Source organism: Parasteatoda tepidariorum, chromosome 9 (assembly GCF_043381705.1).
Source record: "Parasteatoda tepidariorum isolate YZ-2023 chromosome 9, CAS_Ptep_4.0, whole genome shotgun sequence".
NCBI classification, from domain to species: Eukaryota; Metazoa; Arthropoda; class Arachnida; order Araneae; family Theridiidae; genus Parasteatoda; species Parasteatoda tepidariorum.
Window position 1 is genome coordinate 25,601,415 of NC_092212.1, and position 26,072 is coordinate 25,627,486.

The 26,072-nt window shown below is 29.6% G+C and overlaps 2 protein-coding genes across 5 annotated transcripts in view; one reads left to right on the forward strand and one right to left on the reverse strand.

Annotated features, from left to right (window-relative positions):
- LOC107445032 (equilibrative nucleoside transporter 1) overlaps window positions 1-19,026 on the forward strand; it is a gene marked incomplete in the record, with an annotated part of 55,360 nt that extends 36,334 nt beyond the window's left edge. The window contains 6 exon segments of the mRNA XM_043047234.2: window positions 1,538-1,571; window positions 2,761-2,828; window positions 6,149-6,260; window positions 11,360-11,445; window positions 14,461-14,660; window positions 17,560-19,026. Coding sequence (XP_042903168.1) covers window positions 1,538-1,571; window positions 2,761-2,828; window positions 6,149-6,260; window positions 11,360-11,445; window positions 14,461-14,660; window positions 17,560-17,671 — 612 coding nt within the window.
- Window positions 15,465-26,072, reverse strand: part of LOC107445049 (Elongator complex protein 4) — a 30,226-nt gene continuing 19,618 nt past the window's right edge. For 2 of the 4 annotated variants that reach the window (XM_071185397.1, XM_043047235.1), the window contains exons 6-9: window positions 24,540-24,648; window positions 23,041-23,144; window positions 21,068-21,175; window positions 15,465-15,794 (exon numbers count right to left, since the gene is read on the reverse strand). In XM_071185397.1, the coding sequence (XP_071041498.1) occupies window positions 21,083-21,175; window positions 23,041-23,144; window positions 24,540-24,648 (306 nt within the window). In that variant the 3' untranslated portion in view covers window positions 15,465-15,794; window positions 21,068-21,082. Of the gene's footprint in view, window positions 15,795-17,920; window positions 18,157-21,067; window positions 21,176-23,040; window positions 23,145-24,539; window positions 24,649-26,072 lie in introns of those variants that run through there. The other 2 variants (XM_043047237.2, XM_043047236.2) reach the window with 2 other exon arrangements.

Here is a 26,072-nt window from a genome sequence, read left to right on the forward strand (position 1 = left end):
ACTTATGCATCTCCAGCTTGGTGCAACATCTCCACATCACTCCTTAAAAAACTCAAAATATGCCAGAATAAAATCCTCAGGAAAATAACAAAAGCAAGATGGTTTATCCGCAATAAAAACATACATCGCGACCTCAACATAGATTTTTAAGATCATCATATTGCAAAGTTAAATTTCAGATTTTTCGAAAAGACCATAAATTGTGACACCGCAGGATTCAACGAAATTTTTACTTTTGAAAACTTAAGAGAAGACATAAACCTCAGACCGATGGCAGCTCATTTTTGTAGTGACGTAATTTTAACTAAATTACAAAATATTTAATTTCCTTTTATTCCAATTATCAGAAAGAACCACCTTAAAGACCACAATACAAGACGAATGGGAAAAAGGCCGCTAACGGCCCCAGGTGCCCAGATATATTTCGATGATGATGATGATGATAATAGTTAATGATATTCAACCTCTCCAAAAGTGTTTTAGAAAAATACTTATAATTTTGATCTCCAGGAAAAATACAAAGTTCACTTCGAATTTGCTTGGTTTCTTCGTGAACAGCGTACATTTTCGCTTATTCATCATCATCATCACCAACTACTCAACTCATCTAATCTTCAATTTAGAGCAATGGGGATAAAAGAGCATAGCATAAATTCCCCCCCCCCACTCCATAATCAACATAGTTAATGATTAATCCCACAGAGATAAATAAGTTGGAGCCCTAACTTAAATAAAGACATCACATAGGCACAGTTGATGATGGCAATTTTTTGTTATCAGGGGAGTTGGTCTCGAGCATAGAATTATGCCAAATAGTACTGAGCATTGTTAATTTTAATTTTGGGATAACGAACTTTTAAAACATTTTTTACTCAATCTAATAACGTAAATCCATCAGGAAGAGAATGAGATAAAAATAAAAAATGGTACTTTAAGTTAATTGTGTCCGCATATCTCCTTAAATTTTGTGCTTGATTTCGTAATGTTGATCATTACCGATTTAATGATTATTTAGTTTTATTTCAATACCCAAGAAGAACGAGTATTCAGCTTGTAACAATAATAATAAATTAAAAAAGTTGCATAAAGACAAAATAATATTTATTTTCAACGAGAGTTTCTTTAGAATATTAAATTTCTTACCAGGGCATTGTGCCTGAAACAAGAAAAAATGCGAATCAGAAAGAAAGAAAAAAATATATGTTGAAGCTATTTAAAGGTTCATTTTCTAGTATTTTTTAAACATTGATTCATTAAAATTATAATTTCTACCTTAATGTAAGGCAGCTGCTGTTTGTAACTTTTTCAATTACATATAAGGATTTACTAAATTTCTATTTCATAGTTTATTCACGTCAGGTATTTATGACATAAGCTCGGATGAAATGCGGTTTAGTACGCACAGGAACACTTTTTGTTCTAATTTTAGGTGCAACTCAGAATTTGATAAAATATAACATAAATTAGATATTCAATAATATGATTAAATTAATATTTTAAATTAGTGTGTACTAATGCAAAGCTTTTTGTTTTGCAGGAACTTTACAATTTTTACATGTCAAAACAAACATGTGAGTAAATATTTTTGCATTTTTCTATTTTTAAACTTTGTGCGAAATGCTCAAAATAAATTAGTTATTTAAATCAAAATCTCAAAAATATTTCAAGTGAATTTAAAATTAATTCCCCTCTGTAAGTAAAAAATTTCATATTTATCTATTTTGATTTTACTTGCTTTTCTTTAATAAGTTTTAAGTTTAATCATGATTTTAAATAATAAGTTTTAAGGCATGTCTATCCTAACCCCATAACATTGAACTAGTGTGGACGAAAAAAACTTTTTTTGAACAGAAAATTCCTAAAAATGTAAACATCCAAATTAGCTTGTTTCATTCAAAATACAGTCGGACTTCTATTTAACGAACTTCCATTTTGCGAATTTCTCTATTTTGAGAATTTTTTCGAGGAACCAAGAACATTTTGGAAATTTCTTCCATTTAATTATGCATTTTATTGGGGAAAAGACCTAGAATTGGTTTTAAAAGCCACTTAACTTTGAGATAAAGCAGTAAAATACCCTTCCCATTTTGTTTGCATTTCAAACGAAAAACTCACACAAAATTAACGGATTTTAACTATAGCAATTAAACTTAAGAACGCCAGTGTTATGCTTAACGTAATTGTGTAATGTATAACGTAACGTGTAGTGTATTTTTAAAATTACTTTTATTATAAATGCAGCTATAATTTTATACATAAATTTAGCTTTTTTTTTTTAGTTGAAAATGTATTTAGCATGATAGTGTAACACTGAATTATGTTTTGCTCTATTCTTGCTTTCCATGCAGATTTCTTTTATGGTTAAAATTTAAAAAATAAAATATAGATACTAGTTTGGAAGAAAAAGGAGTATTAATTGCTATTTCAATTATGAGTAGTGTTTATGAATTTAAAACCTCTTTTGCGTTGTTTAAGTATTTCAAAAGGTAATTTTCTATTAAACGAATTTTCCATATAACGAACTTATTATTGGGATTTAGCGACTTCGTTAAATGGAGGTCTGACTGTAAAAACAAACGTTCAAGTTTTAATGAAAGAAAAAAATTGTGTCCAATATAATGATTAGTAAGTATTTTCGGAAAATTTATAAAAACTGTTCACACTAGCCTATTCTCTCTTACTTTAGTGAGCTTTTTTACCTCTTTAAATATGAACTATTACGTAATTTGTTATTTTGATGACTTTCATTTTTACTTTCAGCCATGATGAATAAAAGTTTACCCAATGAAGCCCATAAAAAAACTTCAAATTTGGAAATATTTAAACAGGTACTTTTTTTTATATAACATTTACAAATAAATTTAAATTAAACTTGCTTTTAAATAGCATTTTTAACGCTAAATACTATTAAACTAGTTTTAATAGTATTTTTAATTAGTGAGTGAATTTTTTTCAGAATCAGGGTTTATTTTAAACCCGAATTCCTAATTTCAAAATTAAATCTATGTATTTTCATAGGAAAAATCCCTATGTGCTATAACAGAAATGCAAAATGGAATGCAGGCTCCGCTGATATAGTTGATCTTTATGTCAAATTTTAGTAATGTTTTTTCAATATACAACCGTTTTCTATTATTTTCAATATGACGTGTATTTTTCGCAAAATATTCTGAAATAATTTGTACAGTACACGAAAAAAAAATTACAAAGTTTACAAGAATACAATATTTTTAAATATACGACTTTTTCAAAATTCAATTTATCAAGAATTATTCAACGATTACTTTGAAATTTTGTATTCCGTCATACAAAATTATAATCTTTAAAATGGTGTAAAAATAAAATACGTAACAGTTCAAATTTTTTAGGATTAATATTAAATAAAATAATAATAATAAAAAACATTGGAGAATGCGCTTAAACAAGTAATTGATCTTACCTGTTTAGGGTGTAGGGATTTTCAATCAAAATTTAATTTTGTTCTGAAAACTGCGGATTTTTTTCAATACATATTTTTTTATTTAGTTTATTTTTGTCTTTAAATGTTAAGTTTATTAACGAGGTATGGTTTATATACATACATAAACACTTGTTTGCTAATATGATAATAACACTGTAGGCAAAAAATATATAACCTTAACGTGTCAACTTTCACTCTTTCCAAAAAGATTCTTTCTGTTGGTAGGGAAATGTCATTTCCTTTGTAATCATAAGCTGGTGTTTCATAAAACTTTAGGCAGCACACTCTCAGACAGCCAGCAGACCTTCTATATATGTGTTTCAAATATATAAATGTAATGCTAGTCAAAATCAGTTTAAATCACATTTATCCAAATAAGAATAAAGTGTGAATGTATAAATTTTGCACTTAACACTCAGCTACCTCATCTTTTTAAAAATTCAAGATGGATGGAATAAAGGCCACTATGCGGCCTCAAGTTCTCATTTCTAAAACTAGCCTAAGCAAAAGCAAGCCTTAACATGTCGCATCATAATTTAAATCGCCTCCTTCCTACCACTCCCTAAGCAGCAGAGAAGTGGGGACCCTTAGTTTTAAAAGTTAAAGTGTATTTTTAAAAAGTCCTGTTCAGGATTATATTATCAAATTGCTTTAAAACTGTAGCTTGTACTGAAAAAGCGGTTGCAGATTTTAAATTAGCGACTCATAAATACCCGAAGTCTGTTCAAAAATCTAATGCAACATAAGAAAAAAAAACGTTTTCTAGTGTGATTATTAAATATTAGTTCCGCTGTTATTTTTTGTATGGAATTGTCTTTGTATAAACAAATTATATGATGCGAGGTGTTCTCTAGGTATACTAAATGCATAAAAATTAAAATTACTATTAAAGGATCCAAACTTTCAACCTTTCTTTGCGAGTCATATATGCATTCTCAGGGTGTCGATAATCAGGGTTAAAAAATATAAAACTAGTAGCCAAACTATTTTTATAGCAGTTTATTTATGGGCGAGGTAACATTAGTTTGCTTTAATTCACCACTACTTATGTCAAATTAAAAACTATATAGTTACGCTTTTAACACACTTGGATTGGATGTGTTATATTCAAAGTGAAAGCAAAAATAAGTCACACTTTTTATTTTCTACTATCCTGATTCTGAACGAATACATTTATGACTCGCCCGTCCCGAAAAGGTTAATAAAGATTTAAATTTTATAAGTCACCACCCCTTGCACTTTTAGTCTGCCGTGGCAACCTTGTACTTTTTGTTGGCTGGACATTCATTTAAGAAAATGAACGAAAAATTTAATTCTGTTTTTTTTTAATTATTATAACATTAGAAAAAGAGAAAAAAACTATTTTTATGAATTTTTCACCAAAAAAAATGAAGCTTGATTTGTCATCTATTACATATAGGGAATTGATAATTAAGTTTTGGCATAAAAATGATGCGAAAAAATTGGTTCTCCCCGTCAGTTAATAAACAGTGAATATGGGCTATACTGAGAAAAAACCCTTTTGCACGCGCAAAATCGTTTTTTTTTCCCAGTGGACAAAAAACCGTCCTCCATTCTTCGGTTGTATTTTTAAAGAATTATTGAATGGTGCTCATTCATAGAATTTTTTGTTTAAAGAGAATTTTCATTTTAATTTAATACTCAATTTTTTTAAGAGTAACGATTGACGAATCAGTAGCGATTCAACCACTACAAGTACTCAATTTTAATACTCGAGTACATAAGATATGTTTACACAATTCTAACTGGGTGTAACTTTTCATAGATGACGTTTGACATTGTCGAATTTAACTCTCCCCACATTGGTGACCCGGACGTGATGTGAACACGCCTACCTTGGAAGTAACGCCCTCTTCGATAGGAAGATGCCTACCTAGACTGTAACGCCTACTTCGATGGATGATCCACATTGAACAGTTGACCCGCTACTTGTGACTGAGACATTATCCACCTCCTCGCACTGTTGCTATTCAGTCTCGTCTCGATCACGCACAACGTCGGCTTACANTCATCAGAGCACGAATATCTCGACAGACATGCCCACTTAGAATTGAACACGCTTACTTCAATAGATGGTCCATATTGTTTAAATGACATGATATTTGTGACTGCGACATAGCCTTCGTTACGCTGTTTCTATTCAGTTCATCACACACAACGTCGGCCGTAAACAAAAAATGAAACAATCTCCTGCAAATCACAAACAAGAGCGACCACGACAGTGAACATAATACAGCTCTCACGTTCATAATCTTAATACACATCTCCCAACTTCTCACAAAACTGCAATAAATCAACTAGTGGTAACCGTTCATCACATTCTATCACAGATATAAAATAGTAGCTGAGGAGCACTGTAACGTTTCTACCATTACAATTATAAAATTCCAATTTACAATTAGATTAGTAATTTTAATTGATTTCTATGAGAGAGCACTTTTTTATAGATAAAGGTTGACATTGTGGATAACAGCAAGCTTAAAATATGTTTAAAATGTATATTCATCGCTTAGCAGTAAAGGGTCTTAATTTGAGCTCCACCTTTACTTTAAAACGCACATTTCAAGCTTTGTCCATCTTCTTCTGATACGCACACTTTGTACTAGATCCAAAATAAGAACGTTCACCATTAAGTCTTCACAAAATAATTCTTTCCTTTCCCCTTAGATATGGGTGTACGCATTAGCTATTGTCTTAGTGTTTTGGGTGTCACTTTCTGTCTTGCCAGCTATAGTAGTGTTGGTGGTGTCTACCTCAACAGAAAATACTATCTGGACAGGTATGTAAAATACATTAATAACTATTATAAGATATTATATTAACCCTTTAACGGGCCCTTTATTTCTAGTAAAGGTAAATTAAAGTATTTTTGGAAATGAAATTGTTTTAAGAACAGTAATTGATATAAAAATAAAACTCATTTAGTTTATAAAAATGCCATTTTTTTGTGGTAAATATATTTAACATGACCTATTAGGGAATTACTTACTTTTATTTTTCTTTATTTATAAAATAAATTCCTTAAATGTTACAAACTTCAAAAGGATTTATATATTTTATATCTTTTATACGTTTTTTTAAAAGTGACAAATGGTTACCAATTTTATTCAAATTCACTTCAAGAAAGCTGAAGTTACTGAAAAATGGAAACCTAAATTAAAAGTGGTAAAACGTGGTGGTAAGTATACTTACCACGGCCTTCAAAAGGGTTAACATACTTTCCCACAAGTTTCGAATTAATCGAGCAATTTTATTTTAATATTTAGAGCAGTAGGAAATTTTATGATTAAACATGTTATTATTGATTTCATGAATTGAATTTAGAATGACTTTTTCCACCCTTACAAACGAACAACCTTAACATATATATAAAACCTATTGTGCAGAAAAGTGTGGGGAAAATGAACTAAGTTGAACTTGAACAGTCATTTGGCTACCGCTTTAAATATTCACTGAAGCTAGGATTTTCAGGTAGGCAGCGAAGTATAAATATGAGGCTCTTATCGCTTCTCTGACTAACCCAAACAATTGCTAGAGCTGCTTTCTTGTTTCGTATGCAATAATTGCATAAAATTTCGTAAATCCAGCTTAAATATATATGGAAATATATACACAACGCAAAATGAAAAAGGAACCACCCTGAATCACTTTTGACCTAATGATTGGATCCTCACTGAACGTGAGGATCCAATCATTAGGTCAAAAGTTAGGTCAGTACTTAATCTTAATGGTTCGAGGGAGCAATCTCAAATATGTTATTTAACACGTTCACGCCGGGAAAAGTGAAAATACTGGCAGAAGAACTATTTCAATATTAGATAATATTCGGGAGGATTTAATCTATTCTCAACAATAACAATTCACAGTAAGGAAATATGTCACGGCGAAGAAGCAATTCAATATAAAAATTGCATCCGTTAAAAACAATTGGTAGTTATGGATTTTTATTATTCCCGGAAAAAAACTAAAAAATGAAATTTATTGTTACCAGTTTTTACTCCGGTGCGCTGCCAAAATTAGACAATCTAGCGTGACCCACCGGTGGGTCACCCCGGCTTGAACGTGTTAATAAGTGCAGAGATATTTTATGTAACGAAATCAAACACAAAAACGCACTTTCGTTGAATAAACCAATATTTTTTTACGACGAATTCGATTTCTAAAACCACCAGCAAATATGGCCCCAATAGTGTGGTCGGGAGAGAGGTTCAAAATTTAGACCCCTTAATGCAAATTTTACTTTTTGCGTAATTCGCAACATCTCGAACTTTTTTAGCGAATTGAAAATTTTTTGCACACAATTATAAAGTACGTTTATCCAAAGGTAATTCCATGCAAAAAATAATCTTTAGTAACTATTTAATACTTATTATTATTAGATTCAAAGATGTTCTAAAGTATTTTGAATCGTACGGTATACAACTTTTTACATCTTTTTAAAGAAAGTAAATTTACGTGTCAAAATACAAAATTTGAGTGAAATCGGGTGAATAGTTGCTGAGAAATTGAATTTTAAGAAAGTCAGACACTTAAAATTCAATTTTTCAGGAACTATGCAAAATATTTCACTCAAATTTTGTACTTTGCAATGTAAATTGACTTTCTTTAAAATGATGTTAAAGATTGTATACCTTACAATTCAAAATATTTTCGAACATTATTAAATAAAATAATAAAAAATAGTCAATAGTTACTAAAAGTTATTTTTTGTATGACATAATCTTCGGATAAACGATCCCCTCGAACCATTAAAACTGAGTCCTAGAACGTGAAGATCCGATCATTAGATCAAAAATTAATTAGAGTGGTCTGCTTCTATTTATTTATTTTGCGCACAGTACCTTCAAGTTCTTTGATGTTACCAGTGCAATCGGCTGGAACGCATGAAGAGTCACAATACCGAAGAAATTTGTCCTAACTGCAATATTTCTGAGCACCATCTAAAGCAGTAGTCGCCAACACTAAAAAGCTTCTGAGCTACCATTTCGTTTTTAAATCCTACTGTGAACTTCAAATCAAAAGAAATATCAACTATTTTTTACAAAAACGAGAAAACAATCTTATATTAATATCTTATATGAATAACAATCTTATATGAATAACAATCTTATATTTGGTTTGTTAGTTCAGTGAATGAATTAACCTTTTCGAGACGGGTGAGTCATAAATATATTCGTATGGAATCAGAAATAGGATGGAAGAAAATAAAAAGCGGTAGATTAATTTGAAAACCTTATTTTTGCTTTCACTTTAAATCTAATAGGTAGATCCAATCTATGTTTCTTAAAAGCGTAGCTGTACAATTTTTAATTTAAACTAAGTCTTGGTGAGTAAAATAAAGAAAACTATTATTACCCCGGCCCATAAATAAACTGCTATAAAAATAATTTGGCTACCAGTTTTATCTTTTCAACCGTGATTGTCACCCGCCCTGAAAATGCATATATGACTCGCCCGTCTCTAAGAGGTTTCAGTAAGCCTACTAGCACAACAATGTGAGCTACAGAAATTGTCCCTGCAAGCTACTAGAAGCTCGAGATCAACAATTTAACGATCACTAATCAAAAAGGAACGCAAGAAGAGAAGTTCCTAGCTTCGTCAAGTGCTGTGAAGCCTATAAGAGATTTGGTTAGATGAACGTAAGCCATTGTACTTGTTCCGTTTTTCAATGTGTGACTCAGATTATCTAGTTTCATCTCTTATTTTTTCATTGGTTATGTATTTCGATGCATTTATCGATTTTATGCTTTTGAGATATAGTTGCAGTCGCCCATGCTAGTGAGGCATAAATAACGATTGGGCCCATGCCCATGATGTAAAATAGATCTTTGTTAGAAAGATTTAGTCTTGACTGGTGGCAATGGAATCGGTTGGTTTTTATGACCGATATGCACCTAGTGCTTTTTGAAAAGTAGTCTTGATAAGTACTTTTGATATATTGGAAAGATCTACGTTTAATGTATTCTTCTCAGAAATGTAATTTCATTATACTAATAATAATTGGTTAGTAAAATATATGATGACACTTCTATTAATATTTGGATCTAACGTCAAGGGATAATAGTACTAAAATTGTCTTACATTTGACCAGGGAAATAGATCTTTCCCAATTGCAGGAAATGTAACATCGCTCAATTCACCCCTAAACATTTTCATGTGTAGTCATCGCGATCACTAATACTAGTGCAATTGAAAAAAAAGTTTATTTTTGAAAAATAATTTTTACGTTCATTATTACCATGTTTTGATTTTTTTCTTACTAAAATGCCTACTTTCAATTATACATCGTAAAAAAATATGGACCAAATTAAGATTAAAAAAAAAAATAGATAAAACACCTGCAATCAGGGTGCCAATGTATTTTTTTTACATAAATTCCATTTTTGTTTTAAAATTATACGGTAAAAAAAAAATATTATCTACTGTACTTTCTACAATATTTGCTATAAAATCACTATCATTAAGTAAATATTACTGCAAAAATGACGGTATAAAATTTTACTGCAAAAATGGATATTACGGAGGCTGCATTTTGAGAGCTAGTATTTTTTATTGTAATTTGCTCAGAAATTTTTTGCAGTAAGAATGTTTTAATGTGTAAATGTAGAGCGGTAAAAATCACTATCAAGTTCAATCCATATTTTTTAAAGTTTTAAATATGTCAGCAACTCCTTAGCGCCCAGCATAATAATTTCTTAAATATATAACTTATATATCAAAGAAATTATTTAAATTATTCCCATAGTAAGTATTGCAAAATATTTAATAAATATTTTTTTTACAAGCGTAAAGTTAAAATAAGGGTATTTTAGGGTCTTGCGTAAGCATTTCTCATACCACTCCACCCCGCCTTGTAAAAAATAAGCAAATTACTATCCATTCATCCTTTAGGTGCCCGTAACATTTGAAAAACTACAAATTAAATATCTTGCTAGATTTTATACAGACAATGCATGAGTTTAATGTCCTTATATAGATGTATTTCATCGAAGCCGTAAGAAATTGTTTATGACAAGTTGTCGCTACTAGTTGTGAATGTGACGAATTGTCACGACGAATCGTGCCTTCGAAGAGTTGTCTCTGCAACGAGTTATGCGCACGGTGAACTGCGACGAGTTATGCTCAAGACGAATTGTGCTCGGATAATTGGCACAGAACCTTTGAAACTGGAATCTTTTGTTTCTGGCAAAGTTTTTTCTTTTCTTTTTTTAAATTATGTAAAAAGTAGTGCCAAATATTCTTTTTCTTCTTCAAAATATGTTCATTAAAAAATTAGTTCAAATGAAAAAAGTTCAGAATGAAGATAAAACAAAGGAAAATTATAAGAAAAAAAAGGGGGGAAGAAAAATAATAATAATAAAAAAAATAACTAACAACTGGGGGAAAAAAAGAGATGAGGGGTTAAGGTAAAAAAGAGATTTTTGCGGATATAATCGTGTGGGCTGATGAAAAGATTATATCTTTTATTTTGCGGATTTTTTAAAAAAATTTCATCGTTTTTTTTTTATTATTTTTCCTTCCTCTCTCCCCCCCCCTTTTTTTTTATATGTCTGTAATTTTCTTTTATTTTATCTTCATTTTGAACTTATCTAATGAGTTCTGTTTACTTGCAGCTTATGCGCAATAAATGAAACCTATTGTTTTTCGTAATTTTCTTCGTGTTGTTTTTTTTTTGTATTTATTTACTTTGTTAAATTTAAAGATTGTGTTTAAGATTATTTTGCTTTCCTTTCCATTTTAGAATTTAGAAGACTAAATTAAAAGCACTTCCTAAACCCCTTGGTGACAATAAACCCTAACGATATTATTAAACAATAATGAAAATAAAAAAAAATGCTATCATTAAAAGTCTTTTTAAAAAACATTTAATTTTTTCAGGTCGATTGTTTTTACCTGTTGCCTGCTTTTTATTATTCAATGCAGGAGACTTAGTCAGTCGAATGGTAGCGATCAGGATACCAATAGTAAGTATAATAATTATTATAATTGTAAAAGCTCAATCAATTATAAAATATGTTCTCTGAGTGTAAATTAATTTATCAGCGTACCAAACAATGATCCAGATTTTTAAAAAAAAATCATCAATCGTTAAAAAGCTTAACGTTTTCCAGGTTGAATATAATGGATTTTTGTAACATTTGGAATAAATGCTTTATGAGTGTATTTAAATATTTTTTTATGACGTTCTTAACCCCTTAACGATCGGTTAATTTTCAAAAAAACGGTCATGAAAGTGCCTATTTTTTTTCTGATATCCAAACATCTTGTGCTGACATCTAGTTTAAAATAAACTAACTATCTACAATTACATTACAAATATCCTGGTACTGCCATCTGGTGCGTAAAATGAGAAATAAAATGTTTTCCAGGCAAAAGAAATGAATTATTTTTATTCTTATTGGCCCGTTACTACTGAGCACTCCAGCCCGGAAATATGACGGGAGCGAGAAATAGAGGGCGAAACCTCACCCCGTTATTTTCACAGGAGCGAGAAGGAAGGGTTTTTTCTTCAGAAAGTTATAAAAGGGACATTAGTTTTTAAATAAATTTAGTGTTAATTTAGATTATAAAAAATAACACATTTTAATTTCCTTTAAAAATTAGAGTGAGTTGTTATTTCTAACTGCTAATTTAAAGGACCGGGTTTAGATCCACAGAGGTGGCTAGGGATTTAAACTTCACATCAATCATTATGAGTAGCAGTTTGTCTGACCAGTAAAAGTGGGCTGCCGTTATTTACAAAATTGTGGAGTCTTTAGCCACTTTGTCTCTCCTGGCAACATAAAATGCCCTTCAAGAACTTAAAGGTTGGCAGAATACATACTTGATGTAACTCCACTAAAGGCTTTTCAACCGTATAACTTTCAAACGATTAAAGCTTTAGACACAAAAGTGCTGCCTAGGTAAAGTAAAGCGGCTAAGCGCATCAATTTGTATTCCGTAATCTTAATTGAAGAAACAAAAAAATTAAAACAATATTAGTCTAATGGTTTCCAGGTTGTTTTCCTGCTAATCATTCTCAATGTTTATTTGAGTTCCTTTTCATTTTTATTTCAATAAAGAACCATTAATCAGCTTAATTATTAATTTTTTTGCTTATGGAGTCTGCTTACACTAAAAACCAAATTAGAACTAATTTAGTTCTGTTCCAGACTCGGAAATTCAAAGGTCTGAAAAAAAACTGATTTCAAAAAAATGAAAAATTTGCCTTCTTCACACTAAATATTTTCAAAAGAATTAGAAGTGTTTTATAGTTTAATATATTTACACAATTGCTCATAAACTTTATGTAAAAAGTTTGGATTCCAGCAACAACAACAAAAAAAGCCATTCAGAATTCCACAGCCAAAGAAAAAAAATATTGTACCACTGTTGTAGCACATTAGCCACTGATCTTAGACACTACTTTCAAATTTATAGAGCAACCATTCAGCAGTTACATATATATACAGTGAAACCTCTTAGGAGCGACCACTCTTTGTTCTACAGTAAAATGGTCATTTTTAGGGGTTACCTCCATTGACTTCAAAATGTTATCGAAGGTACAATATTTTTTGCACACAATTTTAATTTTACTCAGTGGCCTCATTTTCTTGGTGCGGAAAAGAACTTGTGTTGCCGTCATGAAAACCAGATCCACGAATAAAATTTAGCGGTGTAACGGATAGGTAATTCGTAGCACCAGATGGCACTACCTTTTATCCGCAAAAACAATAGTCTTCATTCTGACTTACCAAGTGAGATGACGTAAGATGAGCTACTGGAACCGTTCTTGGTTCCCTTCTGTCCCAATCAGTTTGGGTAAAACTTTAAATTACTTTTTATATTATGTTGTTACTCTTTATTGTTAAATGGATGTGTGAATGTGTAATTAAAAATACTGAGTTCTTTGTGATGGTGTTTCCTTCCATCCTCGTGTCCTCACAGCGGCAATAAAAATGACCCTTACTGATATAATTATGTGCAAAAACAAATTTACCAATTATGATTGATAGAACTACTTTAAATAAATGAACAATTGTTTTTTTGTTGTTTAAGTTTGCATTTAAATTGTATAGCATAAAAATTAGTCTTCTTTAAAAAAAAAATGAGAAAAGGTTTATTTCTTTGTGATGCTTAGTTATTTCCAAAAGTTAACTTTTCTTTATCTACTTTAATATTTGAACTTTAAAAATAAATAATTCATAGCATCCTCTTTAATGCACCCTGACTGCAACATGATATTTTTCTATCTCTTTTAGAGATCATCAACAAAAAAAAAGCTCTCTAAATAAGAGCAAGTCACAAATATTTTGAACATAGTTGAATCGACTTATTTGTTTTGATATTTTATCATGTTTCCTTATTTGACCTTTTCGGACTTTTGCCCGGTCACTGGAGGTTTTGATGGTCTCTCCTAAAGGTTTTCTTCATACCAAAGTCTATGGAAAAAATTCCGTGCCTCCCAAAAGTGGTCATAAATCGAGGTCGCTACACAGAGCTGGTCTTTCCTGGAAGTTTCACTGCAAACACATATGAAAATGCACAAATTATATTTAATGAGGCGCGATGGCTCAGGGGATAGAGCGTTCGCCTGCCAATGAGGAGAACCGTGTTCGAATCCCAGTCGTTACGAATTTCAAATCCGGCTTGCATCGACCACAGAGCTGATGTGAAATATCCTCAGTGGTAGACGGATCATGGGTTAGAGTCCCCTTGCCGTCAGGCTAACCGTGGGAGGTGCTCTCAATGTAACGCAAATGTGAGTTAGCTCCTTCAAAAAGTCTTCCATGAAGGCAAATTTCTCCCAATACTTAATCCAGGATCTTCCAGATCGAGTATTGGGAGATCTTCTGGATTGGGTTCAAAATTACTAGGCTACGGAGTTGAAAACTAGTAGTCGTAAGCCCATAAAATTGGATCGGCTGTTCAACGACGGTTATAAAATAAAACTATATTTAATTATATGATGCAACCTGAAATGTTGTCTATTCATTTAGCCCTCTAGGTACAAGTACATCACACTTGCCCTGACAGTAATGCGTGTTGTGTTTGTTCCACTACTTATGCTGTGCAATGCACATCCAAGGCATCATTTACCAATTGTATTTGACAGTGATGTAGACTTCATCATCATCATTCTATTCTTTGCTCTCACTGGCGGCTACTGTTGTACCATCATTTTAACACAAGGGCCAAAGTAATTATGCTTCTTTATTATTATTATAACACACACGCATATGTATACCCTAATAACAAAAAACTTTCACCCGTTATAGCACAGCCACAAAAAGTGCTTTATATATAAATAACAGCTACATATATTATTGAAATTCACATTATTTATCAGGTGGATATTTCTTTCTGTTACCTACAAATTTCACTTAATTTCTGAGAAAAAAATAAAATTTTTGTCACAACGCTTTTTTTTTTTCCATAAAGAACAGCCCTTTAAAAGAAGAGTTGGCACAAATGCGCAAATAAAAAAAAGTACTCTTAAAGGTTCTCATATTGAAAAAAAAATCCACAATAGTGTCAGAAATACAGTAGGAATAACAGCACCAACATAGAGGATAGGAAGAGTGTACCATAAATTGCATATAATAATTTAACAAGTTCACAAAAGAGCATTTCAAGTTGTGCTAAAAATAAATGCACACAGAACTGTAAAATGAGCAGAAGTACAATTTGCTCTTAATGAAGATACTTATTAGCTGTTTATTGTGAGCACTGTCTAGAATGAATGATTTCAATTAAATGGCGTTTAATACTTTACAAAGAGCAGTTATTAATAATCTGGCACAACCAGGGCTAGCAATCATTATTTACTTTACTTATTAAGGCTCTTCAAGCTGCATAAGGATTGATGCATAGGACATCCAGCCAGCTTTCCCATGTCTCCTGGTCTTTGGCTTCCTCTAAATCTTTTAAATTTGCTGTTTTAAAATTCACCCACCAAGTAGTTAACCAAATTCATAATTGGCACCAAATGATGATACAGAAATTTGATAAAATAATTATTTTTTTATTGAGTAAAATTGTCTTCAACTGTAAATAGAGCTGGATAAGAATATTTAATAAAAAAACTGTATTTTACAAATGACTTAACAAATGCATAAAGGCAATATATACACAAAGATTTTTAACAATAAAGTAATGCTACCTTTGCAAAATAAATAGCGATTTTCTAAACTGGTGATTTATTACAGCACATTAGAAAATTTGTGTCAATAGTTCTCCGACTTCAAAAATGTTCAAGTTACTCAGTAACTTTATCTTCAGAGGCAACAAAATACAAGATTTGGCTTTTAGCTCTGACAGTATTTAAAGAAAGCTGCAAACAAAATAAAATGTAAGAATAAAAAAAAATATTTAAAACAGTCTTAAAACAAATATTTTTACAATGTACAAAAAAGGTTCAATCATCAAAAATTATTTTTATAACGTAATATTATAATATAAAATAATATCGGTGATAATCATTTGATATGCGTGATAAATATCATTAAAATATTCAGAGAGGTTTGGAGCCTGATTATAGCTTTTAACTAGAAAACTACTAACTCAAATATGTTAAAATATTACATAAAAATGAGGAACGATTCAGGATAAGATAGTGAAAATTTGATAATACAGTGAAACCTTAGAACAACAGGTCCCAGAGGGGCTGAGCTTTCGTGTTTGGTGATATTCGGAATTATCAATCAAGTGAATATTTAAAAAATCTCCAACAGCAGATTTAACTCACTAAAATACTGATCAAATAATGATCACTTTTTCTTTTAAATGTCATGAATTTGCATTTCTCTATAGTAGATTCATATAGTCTCCTTTTTTACAATTTTCAATAGGCTCCAATTTAAGGAATTGCTAGTATTTCAAGCATTACTTTAAAAAAATTCTGTATTGTATCTCTCTACCAATTACTAGAACTTAAAGAAGGTAAAAATTAAATGGATTCATAAATGATGGTCAATGCATGTGTAAGTTATTTCTTTCATGCATGTGCCAGTATTTTCTCCGAATTGCACAAATTAAAGAATGATTGATGAAGAATCAGAAATTGCCACCCATTGTGAATGCTGAAACAAGATTTACGTAATTGACACAGACCGCCATTAAAGATACAGGGTATCTGTAGTAAGCAGAATTGAACAGTATCCATAGTTGACTTCAATAGCAATGCTTAAAAATTATTTATTTGCATAGGCTGGATTTATTGAGGGCAAATATTTTAGTGAATATCAACAGAAACTATTGCAAGTGAAGCAGGAAAAAATGAAAAAAGTTGACTAATATACAATCTGAAACAAAATTCATGATATCAATGGGTGACCCTTGTTTGGAAATCACTGTTCAGAGGTTTACCATAACTCTCTCAATGTAATGGGATAAAATCTGCCATTTATTTTTGACAATAACATTTACCACTAAAATAGTAATAGTTTTTATCTCTTAAGCAAGGTGGTTTGTAATCAACAACTTTTTATTTTAAAAAATCTAAAGATAAAGCATATCGCTTAATGGCAGATACGCATACAACAAGTAGAAATTGTTTGGCTTTCACAACTAAATTTTTTCTATTAGAATTTGCTGCCAGGAAAGACTTTTATGTAAATCCTATGGAAGATAATTGGTTCCGAAAAAATTCGGCAGCTTTCCAGAGGATGCAGTGAGAGAGGTGTTTTAAGTTTGACTGTAGTTACAGAATGTAAAGGGGGGGGGGGAAACGATTAGGAGCATCATTTAAAGTTAGGTATTAATTGAAAAAAAGAGAAAAATTTTTGCAATTTCTAACATATTTTTCGCTATTTAAAATCTCTAGACACAAATTAAAAAAATTTCTTATTTAAGAAAGTTTTTCCTCCTTTTTAAATCTAAGAAACCTATTTTACTATTAATAGAATTTTTTTTTAAAAAATTTAAAGTATCAGATTAGTTAATTACCAATCACCCCATGTCACAATTTATAATAATTTCAAAACGTACAAGTAATTTCCTTTCTAACATTTTGTTTCTAAATAGATTACAACTTATCAATTTGTGAAACATAATTTAAGCATAAATTTCATTTGAATGTTATCAATTTTTTATAATAGACAAGTGAAAGAAGAAGACCAGGAAATAGCAGGATCCCAAATGGCCTTTTTCCTTGGACTCGGACTTATGCTTGGCTCTGTTTCATCTTACGGTCTAGTTCTCCTATTATAATTCATAAGAGGCTTTCAGACATTGATATCACTTGTGAATAGTGGTTTTTTACTTAAAAGATTGTTGATGATTGTAAAAGATATTTAGAGAGATTTATCTGCACACACAAACAGTTGGATGAAAAAAGAAAAATGAAATGAGAACTTAATAAGGCATGAATAATTATTATAAGACAAACTTAAATCACTTCAGTTAGTCGGAATTTCAAACATTACAGCTTTTAATCAGTAAATGACAGAAATAGGCAAATTTGGAACACTGATTTTAATATTTAAAGTATAAAATAAAATTGGCAATGACAAATTATTTTTTTTTTAAAAAAAGAGAAAAAATCTCAATTTGAATACAGAATTTGAAATAATTTCCTGCATAGCAGTTTAAATATAGCACAATAGAAAAATAAAACATAAAGGATCGTAAAATAAGTATATGCTTCAATTGTAATGCAAAGTCACCTATCCAAAATCATTAGAACTTCAGTAATTCTAAAAAAAAAAGATTTTTTTCAGATAGTAAATTTAGGGTAAACAATGAACAAAACGTGTCATTCATTAAATAAAATAAGAAACAATAATTAACATCAATTTTCATACAATAGCTTTGTGCTATTGATTAAATGAAATTCAATTATTCAATGAATATTTAATATAAAATTAATGTTAATGATAAAATATAAGTAAAATCGGAAGAAGTTGCAGAAGTTGAACTTTCAACTGCATAATCCAATTTAAGTCAAAACATAGACTATCTGCAGGTCTTTCTTTTAAGCATTATTAATGTTCATCTTCATCAATATTCAATAGTTTGTTTCGCCAAAGTTTTTTTTCTTCTTCTTCTTCTTTTTTTTTTTTACTGTGGCTCTTTCAACAACTATTTAATTCAATTTATAAAAGCAGTAAATGTGTTAAGCTATTCTACATCTAACAAGAGAAAATGAAAAAAGTAAAACTTCTTTCCTCATACATAAGATTTTTCAACAAATCAGGAATAAAAAAAAGGTTTATTTTGATTGTCCAAAAGTGTATATAAAATAGACGTTTTTGAAAATGGATGTTCGAATATTGGACTCTACTGTATTTTCAATAAAATAAAATTAGAACAATTTTAAAATTATTTTTTTGCTGTCAAAAAAACTAAGATAACCCAGTCTTTCGGATGGCATGAAGAGATATATCAAGCATTAACTGTATTTATATGTTATTTTAAGTCATTAATATGTATCCAACTTTATACTACTGCTACTACAATGTACATTTAACTTATCTAGAAAAAAAGTTGTATATTTCATGTTTTTAAACTAAAAACAATAAGTGTATTTTAAGATGTTGTAAATAAAATTGTAAAAATATGTTGTACATAGTTTTTATGATGATATTATAGCAATAATTCAAATTTTTACAACTAATAGTCCATTCTTCAAAACAATCCATTAAAAAGAAATATCGATTCAAGTTTAATTGACTTGTTAGTTGCTGACTTTATACCTTAGTACTTAGATACTATGCAAATAGATTTATTGTCAGGTTATTTATGTTATTAGATTCATAATTATTGCTACAAATAAATGATGCTGATTTGTATCCATTATTAATAAACATTGCTAAAAATGCTAATTTCAAGACTCTTGAGGTAATTTGGGTAAGATTATTAAAAAATATGCTTTGACTCTCAGAAGTCTCAAGAGTTATGACAGACTTCAAACTTACAATAAATAATTACCAGGATGCGTAGCCAAATCTTTCAACAAAAAATAAGCACCTTTTAAGTACTTTTTAAGCACTCAAAAAATAATTTTAAGCATTATATACATTTACAAAATGCAAAATAATTTTAAAAGACTTTACATGATCATAATTAAATAACTAGTTTCTGACAAAGACTCTTTTCTTGATTATATTAGCCATGAGAAAATGATCAAGATTTTTTGGTTCAACATCAGAGGGTGGAACATGAAGCCTTTCAAAATGCAACAGAGTTGCACATGAGAGTGCAATAATCTCACCGAACCCAGCTCAGTAGACGCACATGCGGACTTGCAAGTATTTCATCAAATGATCAAATGAAAAAAGCACCTTTAAGGACTTTAAAATAACGAACAACGAAAATAAGCACCATTAAGCACTTCTTAAAAAAGCTACGCACCATGATTACGTTTACAAGGAAGCCAACTTTCTACATTTTTAAGAAAATTTCCTTTAATGGTAGTTAAGTTTATGTATTATTATTTGTTTGTAATTTTAAACTGAAGTTATTTTTCCCACTACTAGTTAATAATTCAAAGATTTATATAAAACACCACTTTGTTCTAGCTCTTTCATGGTGAAGCTTTTAAAATGTTGATAAAATTTCTAAAATTCTTAAAGCTTTAGTTTTTATTTGTTAAGAACTTTAAAAAATATTCTGCAAAAAATCATAGTAGTTGGCAGCCCAAAACTATTTTCCAATTCATTAAAGACAATCATAGGAATCCATTTTAACTAAACTATAACAGAGTAAAAAGATATTTTAAGAATTATTGCTCACAAATAAATCAAAATGGTCATTCTTCATATTATTAATTGAAACAAACAGCTGCCTAGTCTAAAGCTTAAGATTACAATCAAAAAATTTTAAAACCTAAAAAAAAAATTTTTTAATTTAAATATACTATCTTTATAATATTTAATAATTTAAAACTTGTTTAAATAGGTTTTTTATAGTCAGATCTTTTATAAAACATTATTTCCATAAAACTTTTATCACAACTAAGATCTTGAAATATCTAAATGACTATTTATATATCTGTTTAAATTATTTATATGAAGTGTTGAACAAAATCCTTTTATTTCTTATTTACAAAAATATTTATACATTAGATTTGCTACCAATAGAAAAGTATTTTCGGAATATCCCACTTTTGCAAATATTTAGCAATGAAAGAAAAAAAACTAATTATTAAAAGTAATGAAACTCACCAATTATTGTATTGTAGTTTTTTTCTTTACAAATAAAATACTGTAACAGTTCCCAAGAGTAAAAAAAAAAAATTACTTATTTTTTTGAAAAAAGGAAAAGAGACATCTTTATTTTGATTAATTGTTTATAAGTGTCTCAAAAAGATATTACAGAAAACGAACACTTAAATATAGGACTATAAACTGTGCTTTCGTTTTGCTTTAAAATGATTTTTTTTTTGTTGTTTCTTTATGAATTTGTGATTCTAAAATATTCATTTTTTGGAGGGATAGCCTAAACAATGTGGTGGATGTTTGTTAATACATAATTTCCGCCAACAATGAATACAGCTGTGGAAATTTAGCAAACACTATTTAACAATTCAATAAAACAGTGAAATATTGACATTTCCACAGTTAGTCACTTAAGTATCACTGAATAAAAACAAAACTATAAACTAACCACCCATCAATTTGCTTAGTAGTCAAGTTTGCTGCTGCAGGGACCACCACATCCAGCTGCAATAGTCTCACTAGAATTATCATCAAAATCTGGAGGTAGATGCAAACGCTATAAAACAAACATACAATCAAAATTTTTACATGAAAAGAAAATTTTTCAACAGTTCCTTAAAATCTGAGATTTCAAAATATTTAATTAAAATTATTTTTAAATAGAAAAACTTAAATAAATAATTAAAAAAAAAAACATTTACATTATTGAGTGTAAATAAAACCAGAAATTGTTAGTTTGATTAAGCGAAATAATACAAAGTGGAGTCAAAAAGTTCCTGGAATAGGTTAACTGCATATTATTTAAAAAAAATAGAACAATAGTTTTACTTTATTGACCTTCAAAGTAATTTATTCTGGCAGCGTTCACACTTTATCCAACGTCCGTATGACTGTTCAAAACAATCCTGGAATTTATTTTTTGAGGGGTTCTTCAGTTGCTTTGTCACATTTTTGATCACCTCATCTAAATCCACAAAACGGTGTCCTTAAAATTTCATTTTCAGCCGAGGAAACAGGTAAAAATTTGCTGGTGCAATGTCGGGAGAATAAGAGTGGTAACACCATGTCTGACTAGTTACTTTTCACAATCAGAGAGCAATGTGGTGGAGCATTGTTGTGTAAAAGAAATTAATCGTTTGTTGCCAATTTTTCAGGTAGTTTTCGTCTAGTTGCATTTTGTAGTGGTTTAAGAATCTTAAAGTAAAGTTTTTACTGACAGTTTGGGCATTCAGGAATAACTTCATAGTGAATGACACCCCTGCAATCAAAAAACACCTCGAGCATCATTTACCCTCAGTTTTTGTCCATCATTTTGTCAGTTTTTTTTAAATGTTGTGAAGTTTTGGCTTCATATGTGAAGGTTTTGTTTTCCATTCACTTGACTGGCATTTTTTAAGAGGTTCGTAAAGAAAACCTCGCGTCTCATCACCTGTTATAATTCTTGTTTAAGAAGCTGTCATCTTCATCTGCCATATCAATCAAATCCTTGCACATGTTCACTCTCACTTCTTTTTGTTCAGGTGATAATATTTTTGGAACCATGTGCAAATAAACACAAGAATGTGATGTGACCCTTGAAGAATGTGATGTGACCCATGTGAAATTTCAGAGGCAATAGCATCAATGGTTATTTGTCTGTCTGCAGGCAGGATTTCTTGAACATGTTCAGCATTTTCATCTGTTGTGGAAGAGGAAGTGAGCCCAGTCCTAGGATGTTTGTGTGACCTTCGCGAAAATGGTTATGTTACTCGCACACAGCCGTTTTTTTCCATGGCATTGGTTTCCGTATGCTTTTTCAGCATCTCGAGCATCTCAGTAGGTGCTTTTTTAAGCAAAAGTCAGAATTTGATATCTGCACACTCTTTAAAGACATTTCAAAATCCGACATATGAAAATTTGCTTTGTCATAAATGATCTGCAACTAATATTTACATTACCAGAAATGAATTTCAGATAGTTGTGTGTTTTCATTATTAGTGTTATCAACCTCTAAAAAAATATTTTCCCTCCAGTGAACACCTGTGTGAATGTAGGAGACTATTTTGAAAATTTATAAACTCTACCTCACAGTAGTATTTTATTTACTTCGTACTAGAGCTTCAGAATGGACCATTTGCAATGGTGTAGGAAACATCTCTGAGGATGATCCGAAAACATGCCCCCGCGATTTTGACCCTCTGCAGAAGATGAGGACAAACTGCACAAAATTGAGTACTTTACGGAGGAACAATATAACAAGGCCTGATACCCTGCACCCTCGGTCCCATCAGAGTGCAGTAGTCGACTGCACAGAGGTCACCTATCCACCCACTCACTGACCATAGCTACTTTGGTGATCTACAGCAAACCATGTCTTACGATCAATTTAATGTGGGACTGTTCAATATCCAAAATTTCGTTTAAATAAATTAAGTTACTCACCTCTATAATAAATTCTTTTCTTTTTGTCTTATATGCTAAGTCAGTTGTTTTCACTGGATACTGACAAGAGTTTAGAACTGGCAGTTTTGTCATGTGAATCAGTCCTTAGAAAAAAATTTAAATACATATTTAATTATACTCTAATTTCTACAAAATACAAACAAATACCATATAACTATAACATAACTAAAACAAACATCAAACATAAACAAAACAAATATGGTATAAAAAAAAGAAGAGTACAAGGCAAATGGAACAAATAGCTTTTTAACAGTAAAATAAATTTATCTGATTTTATCAACAAAAACTATGTTTAATGTTTGTCTACAAGGAATAATTTAAACAAAATATTTGATAGTAAAAAGAAAGCAAAAAGTTTATAACACACTATGTATTTATATTAGACTAAATTTTGATAGGTGTTTGAAGGGGGAGTACTGTATTTGTCTCAAGCATTTAGCTTCATAAGAGCCCTTATAATAGGTTCAGAAATGTTTTGGATTAAACTCTTAACTTGCACAAATAATTCCAAATTGACTATTTGCAATTCTTTACTAAAACAATTGATTTAGAGAAAAAATAAATTGATTTTGGCAAATGAAACAAATAATAAAGACATTTGGAAGTAAAGTAGTAAAAAATTTATTACTACCTATTTAGTTTACACTAGATAGGTATATAATTATAACATAGATAGGTATAAACCTACCTTTAATTAGCTTCCTGAAAATTACATTTTTGTTCAACTTGTATGGTTTTAGAATATAGTCTAAACTTTTTTCACTGGAATATTTATTAATAACTTACATATCTCTTCCTTTTTTCTTGATAGTTTTTTTATTGCTAAAAGATGAATTCATAAGGTAAAAAGCATAAATATTTAAAAAAAAAAAGTTAATTTTCACTTCATTTTATAGGCAACATGAATTTGATGTAAAGGAATTTTTTTTGTAAAGGCATTAAAATACCTATAAATATATAAAAATAAAAATATGACTCCCTTTTCCAATAATGAAAACTATATTTCCTGACCAAATAACTCAATTTGAAAATGATTATTCTTGGACAACTAGTGTGAGCTAAATGAAAGATCAAATTTTTTCAATGTACTTAGTTTTAATATAGCAAAATAAAAGTTTTATATGAAGCTTTATTCTCTTGAAATCGGTAAAAAAAAGTCTTTGTTTAGGACAGTCTAATTACAAATAGGAAAATTTCAAAAATCTGACTAGTACATTACAAAGTGATAGCTAACTCATAGGAAATTTTTTTAATTAATTTAAAATTGAACTTTTTTTAAATCGATGAAGTTTTTTTAAATTGTAATAGAAGCAAAAAGTAAGTTGTGTAATTTTCATGTAATATTAATAGTATAACACATAAGGTACATTTTTTAAATTCCAAATTATGAAATTAAATCCTTAAAATATTATTAATTAATAAATTATTTTCGGGTAAATTTATGAGTAAACATAGTAAAGAAAATAATTAATATTTACCAGCATATTCTTGGAAAGCAGGATGATCTGCTAACTCTGTACCTTCAAATGATTCAAAACTTATTACCATATCACAGGTTTGTCGTATTTTGCTAAGGAGAGATTTATTCTAAAAAATAATTAAACAAAAAATCTTTAAAAGTATATGTTTGGTTTCCATTTTTTATAATCACACTAGTATAAAATTGAAAAACATTAACATATCACTGAATGATTGTATTGGTAATGAAAAACTTTAAGAGATACCAGAATTTATAAGCATATTTCTTTTATGGGGAAGCTACAAATTTATTAATTGAAAAACAAGTATCAATCAGTAATTTTTTTTTTTTGGAAACGAATGGTGGATCAAGGAACATCACAAGCGGTTTCACTAATTTGGTTTTATTTAAAAATTTTAAAAAATAGATTTTTTTTCTCTTTTTTACAATAGATGAATAGTCATTTAGAAATAGAGAATATAAATTGCATTCTATCAGAGATACACAACCATTTTTGGGCAGTGTAAATTAAAAAATAAAGTGTCAGGGGCTGACATTATCATTCTGCTGCAATTATCAAAATACAGAGAATATTTAATATCTATTTTACAAATGTATAATAATTTATCTTTTGCTATAGCACAGATAATATAAATAATTAATTTAACTAAATTAAAACAAATACACTTATTAGATTACAAATCAAATTATGGTAAACATATAGGAATACAAAAAAAGGGGTAACTTGAATGTACATTTATCCGAACAGTCCTCACTTTTATGCAGATAACAAAACTAGTTACGAAAAAGTAACAGATAAATGTGATAAGTGCTGTTTGAATTTTGGAATTATAATTTTTTTATTTATCGCCTCATTTTTTTAAAAAAAATTCATTTGCACAAATTAAGTAATTATATTTTGCTTCTAACATTGAAACCATTGCATAAGCAGAATTTTTATAACAAAATTGTCATATTCTGTTAATTTGAGAAAAACTGTAAACTAGATCAGTAGCTTACTGCTATCAGGGGTCTGACCAGAGATTTTGTGAAAGGTCCTTTTGTAAATTTGCGAAAAAACTACTCATAATTTGTGAATATAAAATAAGCGTTAAGTCTCATTCTTTCAACCAGCGTCCTGCTTTTGCGAATTTGTGCAAATAGGGTCCTGTTATTGTAAAAATTGCTAAAAACCTTTTCAAGAAGTTTTTAAATTGTAAATAGACACAAGATTATGCTCAACAATTGCTGCTACTAAATTAGAGATGCAACATACAAATATTTGGTATTTAGCCTAAACTGCTCAAAGCAGAATATTAATTACGGACGAATAATAGAAACAAAATCACTCACATTTTTAATATTTTCAATTGACAAACTTTAAATAACACCACTTAGTTATGTATCTCTTTTGATGTGTTATGCATTAAGTAAACTTAAACAATTCAAAAATTTATAATATTTTATTAAAAAAATTCCCTGAAATTAATTTTTATTTACATAATATTATATTAATTTTATTAATAAATATAAATTGATCAATTATATTTAT